This window comes from Asparagus officinalis, chromosome 1, assembly GCF_001876935.1.
Source record: "Asparagus officinalis chromosome 1, Aspof.V1, whole genome shotgun sequence".
NCBI lineage: Eukaryota > Viridiplantae > Streptophyta > Magnoliopsida > Asparagales > Asparagaceae > Asparagus > Asparagus officinalis.
The window spans coordinates 121,797,858-121,809,080 of NC_033794.1; the positions used below are offsets into that span (position 1 = coordinate 121,797,858).

Below are 11,223 nucleotides of genomic sequence, written 5' to 3' on the forward strand. Positions count from 1 at the left end.
AACTCACTTTGTATTATAGCAGTTTCTTATATAAGTGCGTTGCTATATTTTGCTTTAATCTGTAGTTTTTTTGGTAAGTGGCCAGGTATACGTAAATTTTAACCATATATTAAAAAAAATTCTTTTTTGCATTTTGCATGCTAATTGTGTATAAATTCAAATTTTACTTGTTATGGTGTTCACATTCGCTAAAGTGCAAGCTCATTGCCAAGCAACCAAGGTTACAATACTTTTAAATACCTTCATTTATTTTTAAAACCACCATACTTCCAACTTCATTTGAGACACAAAATACTTTGTCCCACTAATCTTAAACTTGTTTTATACTTTAGTGGTTTGGTATACATTATGCACTTCTATATATTGTTATTAACTTTAAATATTTTTGTTCTAAATAATTAGAAGTACAGTGTACTTCTGAATCAAATGCTTAGAATATTTTTTAGTTTTTATCATAGTAATCATATAGATATTGACTTTAGCGTGTAGACCTAAAATATTATCCTCATTTATGTTGAAAGACACCCAACCTCTAAATAAGATATTTTGGCTATACACCAAAATTTTATGCCCGTTTAAAAATAAGCCCACCCATTTTCAAAATCACTCTTACACACCAAATTCTCAATCAAATTATGTTCAAATTCATTTTGTATTTCAACAGCTCGATATACAACGAAAATCATTATTATTTTTGATATTAATTGCTACATTTTTGTTTCAAGCGGTCAAGTATGGTATATTTTCAAATCAAATATTTAAGGATTCGTTTGGATACCATGATATTTTTCTTATTGTGTTTTCGTAAAAAAACATCATGGTATTGTGTTTTTCCCTTAAAGTGTTTCCAAAACACAATGTCGAGTGTTTTTGTTCAATATTAGTTTGACCTATTACAACATTAGTATTAAATAAATTATTAATATATTATACATTAATTATAATATAATGTATTATAAATAAAATATTATAATAGTTAGTTTATATTATTATAGTATTATAAGTATTAAATATAATATAATATTATATTATACTTTAACGAATTATATTATTTTATAATTATTATTTTATAATTATTATATTATAATTATTATATATTATTTTTAAATAATTATATATTTAATTATTTTGATATATCAACTTGTTATTGTTATATATTATATAATGCTGACAACTTCGGTGCTCCAAAAAATCAATTTTGGAGTACCCATGGCACAAATGGTAATTAGTGTCCGATATTGTCGCTCTCTTATTTCCCCATAAAACGCTATGATCGGTTTCGTGAAGTACCACACCCAAATTGGTAATTTATTTGGTTTTGAGGGGCAGTTATATTTAGATTATTTGCCACCGTCTTCCTCATGCCGCCTTTATTTCCTGCAATCACAACTGAAGCCACCACAGTTTTCAATAGAATTTTAGCCTCAGAATCTGAAACCCACTTGCAATTCCTACAATATTCCTTGATTCCAAGTCATCAGTTGCTTACTCCTCTATAGCCAACTAATCTACAAACGAAAACCCGTGCGCAGCTCTAGAATTCAATCTTAATGAGCCACTTGCTGGATATGTGGAATCAACTCCGAAGCAATTTTGGGTTCCTGGACCCATTATCATCGGAGCAGGACCATCTGGCTTAGCCACTGCAGCTTGCCTTCAAGACAAAGGTGTGTCCCTTCTCAGAGTTGCTAGCCTTTCGACCGAGCGCACGCTCGATCCTGAACCGGCCCCGATCGTCCCGGCTCATCGTCGCGTCGAGCGAATCGAGGACCGAGCCGTAGTGACCGCAGGCTTCACCGAACCGGGTCGCGAACGGCGCGGTGTTGGCGTTCATCTCCTGCTCGACGAGCTTGACAATGTCGGGTCCGAGAGACTTCACTCGCCGGAGCAATTGGTCCCGCGGGTTCGCCGGGGAAGCGCTCTCGTCGGCGATCCTCGACAGAGCGAACGACAGATACACCGCCAAGCACTCGCCGGCCTCGCACCCGAGCGACGCCCGCTCGAGCTCCGACGCCCTCCGGTTCAAAACGCTGAACCGGACCGGGACTCCGAACCGGCTTGCCAGCGTGACGATCTTGTCGCCGATGATCTTCAGGTTGTTGACCGTGCTCGGAGTATTGTACGGCATAGTTGGGTCGCAAACGGCAGTTATGTTCACTAGCAGCGTGAGCGAGCGGTGACGGGATCTCTCGGAGACGGCGTTAATCAACGAAGCGTACTGGACTCCTTGGCTCAGATCAAAGTCGACGATGTGGATCTTCGGGTGATCTCTTGCCGCGTCGAGGATCGCGAAGTTGGCCGCCACGTGGCCGAGTTTGAAGATGGGGGAAGCGTCGTAGAGCATCTGGATCGCTGTTTGGTGTTCTAGACTGCAGAGCTCTGAAGCCGGCGGGGTTAGGGTCGCCGACGGCGGCGAGTTTATGCGCGCGATTAGAGCGGAGATCATCATTAAGGCCAGCCTTTGGTCTGGGTCGCCGCGGGGGTTCCCCGCGCGTTTTAGGGCGGCGAGATTCGCGGCGGCGACCTCGAGGTTGCTCTCCGAGATCGCCGTCGCGGTTTCTAGAAGCAGTTGCTTTGATGAGGCTGGAGGATTCGGAGAGCAGGAAGCGGAGGTTGAAGACACGGGTCTCGTCCGGGGGTAAGAAATATTGATCGAAAATTACAATTTTGCCCTTTAAATAAAAATTAAATAAAATTATATTTTAGGAGCACCAAATTTTATAATCCGGCCAAAAGCCTATTTTAGTCACTTTTCCAGCTAAAACCGCTCGCTGCTTTGACCATCCATCCTCCTGCTCCCTATCCGTCCGTTACTAATATCCAGCTGTAATAACCCCCCAAAATTCAAAATTCGAAATTCAAATTCCCTCCGCATCCTACCGTCTCTCTCCCTACCGTTCCCCACGCTAAATCCCAGCCGTCCATTTCCAAACCCCACTCCCTCGCTATATAACCCCGCCCTTCCCCCTCAACTTGCCCCAGTCGCTCCCTTCCCCCTACCCCTCCGTCCTCAAGGCGAAAAAGGGGAAACAGGAAAAACCCTAACTACCCTCGCCCTCCAGATCTCGTCAAAAGAAAATGAGGGAAATCCTCCACATATCGCTGAAGTGACCTCCCGTCGCTCACCGACAAGCCTCGTCGGCTGCTGGTTCCCCATATCGCTGAAGTGACCTCCCGTCGCTCACCGACAAGCCTCGTCGACTGCTGGTTCCCTATATCATCGAAGTGACCTCTCGTAACTCACAAACCGATACGTATAGAGCAAATGGTGAGTCAACCTCCAGCTCACCCCTCACCACCGTCTACCGCACACTCATGAAGTAACTAATCTGCCCTTGGCATCCTCTATAAATGCAGACACTATTCGCAATAAAAGGAGGTTCGTTTTTTCGCAATCTAAAAAACCCCCATAAAGCACATACCACACAGAAAGAAGAACACACTGTTCTTCCTTCATCCCACCCAAGTTCACCAACTGATTTGATCGTCGAAGGTACCATGGGGGAAACAAGCCCCGTCCTCTTATGATTCTTGCGTGTGCAGGTCATTCGTCCGTCCCGAGCTCTAAGAACCAGGCACAAAGTCAAAGTAGGAAGCGACCCCATCTCTCATCCTCTCACCCTTCGTCATAAATGCGAAGATCTAAGCTGCATCCATCAAAGGATAGCTCTCATTGGCTGTGTGATATCGAACAGCAACAATAATATTTTTAAAAATTATTATTTTATTATTATAATAATATTATACTATTATTATTATAATATTATACTATTATTAATATGATATAATATTATTAATAATGCTAATATTATGTTATTACTACTATATTATTAATAAATTCATATATTACAAATATTTTAATATTATATAATATATTATAGTTTCTAATATGTTAGAGTTTATTAATAATACTTTAATAATTTATGATATAAATATTTATTATTATATTATGAATGTATTATTTTTACATTATTATATTATTATATAAGATATTTTCATTATTATATATTTATATTATTTAATAAATATTACTAATATATTAGATTAACTATAATATAGTATATTATAATATAATAAGTATGTTGATTATAACTACATATTAATTACATTTAATATATTATGTTAGATATTATATTAACATCTCCTCAAACACAAAACCAAAACACCAAACTTAAAACACCTGAAATGTATTTTGAAATAAGTGTTGTGTTTTTTGTTTGAAGATGACTTAGCTCAAAAAACACCATGGTTTCCAAACGAATGGGGTTTTATTATCGGCAAAAACACCATGAAAACAAGTAAAACATCATTGTATACAAACGGAGCCTAAATTATTTTTTTTCCTTTGTTGTCTTCACGACAACCCCGCAAGGAAATTAACCCACCAAAAAAACAAAAAAAAAAAAAAAAAAAAAAAAATCTACTCCTCCGAAGCTACTTAAAAATTGATCAAGGGTATCCATGCCTCAATTCGTTCCATTACCTTGTTCTGACTTAATGATTGTCGTACAAACAATTAGGGCCCCATGGTTAAAATCTTAATTTGGCTTCCTGTTACGTTGAGCGATGAAAGTACATCGAGTCAAAAGAGTGTTGTTTCTAAAGAAAACGCCCCATCATTACCGACGCAAGTTTTATCTTGTCGGGTGTGAAGGGATTGATGCGCCTGGGGCTGTCAGGTGTGGATGGAGTGAAAATCCCGCCTCGGGTGCGAAGGTCGCTGCGTGCACTTCAGCGGGAGGTTCTGGAGGAAGTTCTTTATCAGAGGACGCGGGTAAAGATCTAGCTCTACGTAAGTGGGGGCCTATCTGAATTGAAGGCTGAACCACCCTACGCTTCATGCATTCATGTGTCTCGTGAATTTTTTTTTTCCTTTCTTTCTTTCTTTCTCCTCATGTTGACAATTCTTAAGACATCAATTCCCAGATTTTACTTCTGTTCTTTCGATGCTCGTTCTCACACCTGCTTTCCTCAAAGTCTTCAATCGAGACAAATCCTTGTCTATGAAATACTCCTTATCACGGAATCTCTCTTATCACCGGAAAGAGTTGAAGCTTAAGTATTCTTTGACCTCATTCATCTCTCCCTCTAGGGTTCTACAAACCTTAATTTGGTCTTGCGTAGTTTAGCAGAAACTGTGAGGTTCTGGTACCTCCCGCTTCGGATAGTAGATCTCGCAACCGTCACTCTGCACAGTTGATTTCATTTAGCGATCGATCTGCCTCATACCTATACGTTGGACTTTAATCGTGATTAATTCATAGAGATTGAACACAAGAGCGAAAACATACCTGAATCCATTTGGGTTGCACGGATCTTAATCTTAGATTTTGATCTTCTAATCTTGAGGGTTCTCTCTTGAGAATTCTCTTTAGATGAGGATAAGAGAATGAGAACTCAACCCTAAGATTATGGACCATAACCTCTTTACATAGATTTGCAGTTTTCTAATTTAGCCCCTCATTAAATTAGAATTGTAATATGATATCTGCACAATTAGCCCATGACATATTTAAATACCCAATTGGCCCAATTACCTGATTGATCACTTTATACAGGTCAACTGTAAAGATAGCAACACACACTGATATAACATATGTGCTCACAAATAGATTTAATTAGATTTAAATCCAACAATCTTTCACTTGGGCACCATATGTTTTCTTAAAGTGTGTATAACTTTATGAGCTCAAAAATTTGCTATCATAGATAAGGGTATTTACAAAAAATCTCGTCCATTGAGTATATCAATATAGGATCAAAACGGCATTCGTCACATTTATTGTAACTAAACCCATCAATAGTCACATATACCAATACAATCAAACGACATAGATCAATCATGGATGTGCAGCATGAAAATTACATGCAATGCGATCAATACATGTCTATTTTTAACTGGTCCTACCTTAAACTTTAGTGAGGCCAACCTCAACATAATATAACAGAGTGTCTTAACTGAATACTTTATTCTGATCAGACAATATAATCAACATAAAGCACCACAAATTACAAACCCCCACTGAATCATGATATCCTCAAACTACCACACCCATATGAGCATTGTGCTCATGAAAGACCTTGGGTGGTAATCCTTTAGTAAGAGGATCAACTAGCATGGAGTTTATCCCAATATGCTCTATGGATATTTGTCTACTCTATATCCTTTCTTTTACAACTAGAAACTTAATGTCAATATGTTTTGACTTAGTTGAGCTCCTGTTGTTATTGGAATACATCACCTGCTGATTTATTATCACAAAATAGCTTAAGTGGTCTTTCAATATTTTTAAAATACGCAGTCTAGTGACAAAATTTCACAGCTATATTCCCTGATTGAATGCCTCATAGCAAGCTATAAACTATGTTGTCATAGTGGAGGAAGCTACAAATGTCTGTTTAACACTTTTCATGATATAGCTCCTCCTGCTAACATATAAATGTAGCATGATGTGGACTTTCTGCTATCTTAGCATCTAGTAATATCAGAATCAGGGTACCCAATGACCTCTAACTGTTATGATTTTTTCCTGTATGAGAGCATATAATCTATTATTTTCTGAAGATACCTCATAACCCTTTTGACTGCTAACCATACCAAGGTTGCTTAAGTACCTGCCTAACATACCAACAATGTACGCAATATCCGGACGCGTACACACCTGAGCATATATTAGTCTTCCTACAGCCGAAGCATAAGGAATCTTCTGTATTTCCTGAATTTTGAGGTTACCTTTAGGCACTGATTGAGACTAATCTTGTCATATTTAGTAACAGGGGTGTCATCTGGTCTGTAATCTTGCATGCCAAATCTTTAGAGTACTTTATCGATATAGCTCTTTTGTGATAATCTAAGTATACCGTGAGAACGATCTCGATGTATCTGGATTCCTAATATAAAAGAGGCGTCCCCAAGATCTTTCATCTTAAAATTCTTTGAAAGAAATCTCTTAGTTTCGTGCAACATGCCTATATCATTAGTGACAAGCAATATGTCATCGACATACAGAACCAGAAAAATATACTTACTCCCACTGAACTTGTGATCTACACAGTCTTCAACAATATTTGTTTTCGTAGAAAATTATTTTTTTATTGTATAACTCATTACAACTTTGATCGTTACAATAAGTTTAAAAAGATCGGTCTTTTTATAAGACCTTTACACAATGAAAATAAAAGATACAATTCTCTTGAAAATAAACGCAAGATCCGTTTATCGTCTCCTACTTGCGTGGGTGTCTTCGCCTGTACCGGGGTTTATCCGTGGACCACCTTTGATCAGACCCGGTTGCTAAAAATTCGACAGAGCTCCTACATCACCAAGGAGGTATTTGCTTAAAGCGCTGAAATCGACCAAGCGAAATCAGTAGCTCTTCTTGAGATTAAGACCAAGCCTAATCTCGAGGAACGAACGGGAACGAGCTTCAGATCCTTCGAATTACTTCTTCTTTATGCCGGGATTCACCGGGATCTCGCTAACCCTTGCTGAAATTCGTGCTCCTTTGCTCTCCAACTCGGCAGCACCTCCTCGTCTTGATAATTAATCCGCCATTGAAATGAGCCCCCGAGCTCATATTTATAGGCTTCGGTTGGGGTTTTTTGGATAAGAATGAATGATTCCTCCTTATCTTCAGTTAATAACTGATTAACCACGTTTAGGGATGATATCAGATCAGTTGGGAACCCCTGTAACAGATAAATCCCGAGAAAACCGCTCAAAACCGTCGAAAACACGTCCGAGGATCAAAACAGCGCGGGTCGGATTACTGTAGCGCGGGTCGGCACTATAGCGTGGGTCGGAATTACTGTAGTGTGTAGGCGTCAAAAAATGCTAATAGATATCCAAATACAGCTCAAGAGGAGATCATCAAAAAATCAAAAGAATACAGATATGAACTGTCTCGCCAGCGAGACAGTCTTTACTGTCTCGCAAGCGAGACAGTCTTTACTGTCTCGCAGCGAGACAGTCTTTTACTGTCTCGCCAGCGAGACAGTGTTTACTGTCTCGCAGCGAGACAGTGTTAGATAGTCTTTTACTGTCTCGCCGGCGAGACAGTGTTTACTGTCTCGTAGTGAGACAGTGTTTACTGTCTTGCCAGCGAGACAGTGTTGAATTGGTCAAAAACCACCTTGATAACTGCCGTACACGTGTCCATTAACTGCCAAGGACGTGAAAAACATCGTGGACGAGAATCACGTGGATAACTATCAAAATAACAGAGTTTAAAACGTGGGTGTATGTAGTAAATTTTGATCTCCTGAAAACAGGGAACTTCGTTTGTATTGATAAGAAGGCTTATTACAAACTAATAAATCAAATGTTTACAACAGAAGCGGAGGGAAGGCCCTCCTTGTTTAACGTGGGTTCCTCGGTGGCGATAGGACGCCTCGCTCGGTGCCCGTGCCGAGTCTGCTTCCCTTGGACGATCCGATCGAAGTTGCTGCCGGAGCTTCAGTCCTCAAATGAGGGAGCCTTTGGCAAAGGTCCAGGTTCAACCTTTGGGAGATTAGCCGGCCGAATATGCAACAGCCAACCCCCTTTTTCATGCTGGCTGAAGATGGGTTTTAGTAGGCAGGGGATGACATGGGCCATCCCTTGATTCATGGGATTTGACCATGTGAGGGAGACAGCTTGACTGCTCCTTGAATTATGGGATGTGACCACACGTTGTTCGGAGACGTCCTGCTGTTCATTCGTACCGTCAATGGTCATTCGAAGAGCTGTGCTCTGCATCACGCTACATAGGAGTGGCGTGACAGCGGCTGTCAGATACTCGAGTGGATGTGGCCAACTCACTGAGCGCCGGTGGCCCTCCCTTCTGCTTGGACAAGTGAGGTAAGCTGCATTTACGAACGCGTAGGTTGACCTGGCATCTGTCCGATCATTCGTACCGTGAGCAGTCATTCGACGGGCCCGGAGTACCGTGTCTTCTCTCTTCAGGCCGAGAGAGGTGGGAAAACGGGTTCCTGGTACTCGAGTAGGCTTGGACAGCTCGCCGGGTGCTGGCGGATCCGGCTCTTGACTCAGACAGCCGAGGTGAGCTGCATTTATGAATGTTCAGGTCGACTTGACACCTGTCTAGTCATTCATACTGTGAGCGGCCACTTGACGGTCTTGGAGTACTGTGCCGCTGGGACCGCAGGCGAGCAGGCAGACTTGGGTCTGCAGGCGAGCTTGCAGGCGAACTGGGTCTGCAGGCGAGCTCAGGTGCGCAGACAGACTTGGGGTCTGCAGGCGGATTTGAGACTGCAGGCGAAGCTGGGGACTGCAAACGAACCTGGGTCTGCAGGCGATCTTCAAGCCGTTAGGCGAGCTCTATAGCATGAGTCGAAGAATAGGCCGTAACTTTCAAACCGTAAGTCGGAATTGGACGAATTATATATGAAAATCGCCTATCTCGACGAGATGGAGCCATCCGAACCTAGCCAAAGGCTTTGGTTCGCTTCCTCCGTTTCGCCAAATTCCTTACGGTTTGGGAGATATCCGTATTTTCCCCTTTTTCTGCTATTTCGGGCGAGTTTTTTTAGCAGTTTTGTTCTGAACTTCTCTGATAAGGATTAAAGGCAATTTTTATTGCCTACAGTGGGAAGGCAGTTACTGAAGAAACCACTATGCAGTTGGGTTTTCCGAGACATTGTTTACTATCTCGGAACCCGAGACAGTAAACTCTGTCTCGGCCGCCGAGATAGCAAACACTGTCTCAGCAGCAGAGACAGCAAATGCTGTCTCGTGAGCATAACTGTTCATGGAGGCTATAAATACCCCTTGAGATTTGAGCTTTGACTTGATCTCAAGAAGAACGACTATCTTACTTCGATAAGATAGCAGAGTTCCTGAGCTTCTGGCAATTCCTTGAGATTCGAGCTTTGACTTGATCTTAAGAAGAGTGATCGTCTTACTTTGATAAGATCTTCACTTCAAATTCCTACTTCGATAAACGAAGGAAGAATCACTTAACCCCTCACAATTCAATCAGAATCTGTGATTTGGTGGTCCACGAGTTAAAGCGCTCCCGGCACAGGCAAAGATCCCACGCAAGCAGCGATCCAAACAACGATCCTGCGTTTGTTTCTAAAAAGTTGTAATTTTTATTTTGTTGTGTAAAAGAAGTCTTATAAAAAGACTATTTCTTTCGAATTTATTATAATCGACCGAATATATGATGAATTTCATAACAAAGTCAACTTTTGACGCAAACAGACTGGCGACCACAGTGGGAGCCAACGGTCTCGCTGCCGAGACCGTCGTGTCGCAGCCGATCAAGATTCCAGTTGAATCCACGATCGAATACGAGTTCGACCAAACCAAGTTTGAGGAATATCTTTCGGGTTCATCTCTACCTACAAACAAGAGACCAGGAGATAGAATATAAAATTCTTCCTCTCCGATTTCGGGTTCATCTCTACCAACAAACAAGAGACCAGGAGATAGAATATAAAATTCTTCATCTTTGATTTTTGGGTTTATCTCTACCAACAAAAAAGAGACCAGGAGATAGAATATAAAATTCTTCCTCTCCATCATCGGGTTCACCTCTACCAACAAAAAAGAGACCAGAATACTCTAATAGGTACACGAGTTTAAACTGTTTTCCTACACTCGACAGGCAGTTTCTGGAGAATATTAATCTGAATATTCTTAAGGATAACCTGACGAACTCTCAAGGGACATACAAGCATCAATCTGGAAATACCAGTCTCGATTCAAGATCTCAACAACGGTCAAGCGATAAACACAGTACCGGAGAAGCATTAGCTATTCTACAAAGAACTGAATGGACTAATGGATGAAGAGATCAAGAGCTGGAGTCATTTTACAGATTCTTCTACACGATCTACTCAACCAAGCATTGAAAGGATCGTAAGTAAAATCTATCTTATCCAAAATATCTCAGACTCTTCTATAAAAGAATGCGTCTGGAATACTTTGGAGGGGGTATCTGTAGGCGTCAAAAAATGCTAATAGATATCCAAACATAGAGAAGATCACTCCAAAAAATCACAAGAATTGATCTCATACTGTTTTGGAAAATTAATACAGATATGAACTGTCTCGCAAGCGAGGCAGTGTTTACTGTCTCGCAGCGAGACAGTCTTTGCTGTCTCGCAGCGAGACAATCTTTTACGTACGTGTTTACTGTCTTCGCCATACGCGAGACAGTATTGAAATGCGTTAAAACCACCTTGTAAACTGTCTGTAACACGTGTCCATTAACTGCC

At 40.8% G+C, this 11,223-nt stretch overlaps 1 protein-coding gene across 1 annotated transcript; it reads right to left on the reverse strand.

Annotated features, from left to right (window-relative positions):
• Nucleotides 1,637-2,449, reverse strand: LOC109840770 (scarecrow-like protein 8). Its single transcript, XM_020409530.1, has one exon. It carries the CDS (start codon nt 2,447-2,449, stop codon nt 1,637-1,639), a length of 813 nt encoding a protein of 270 aa, XP_020265119.1.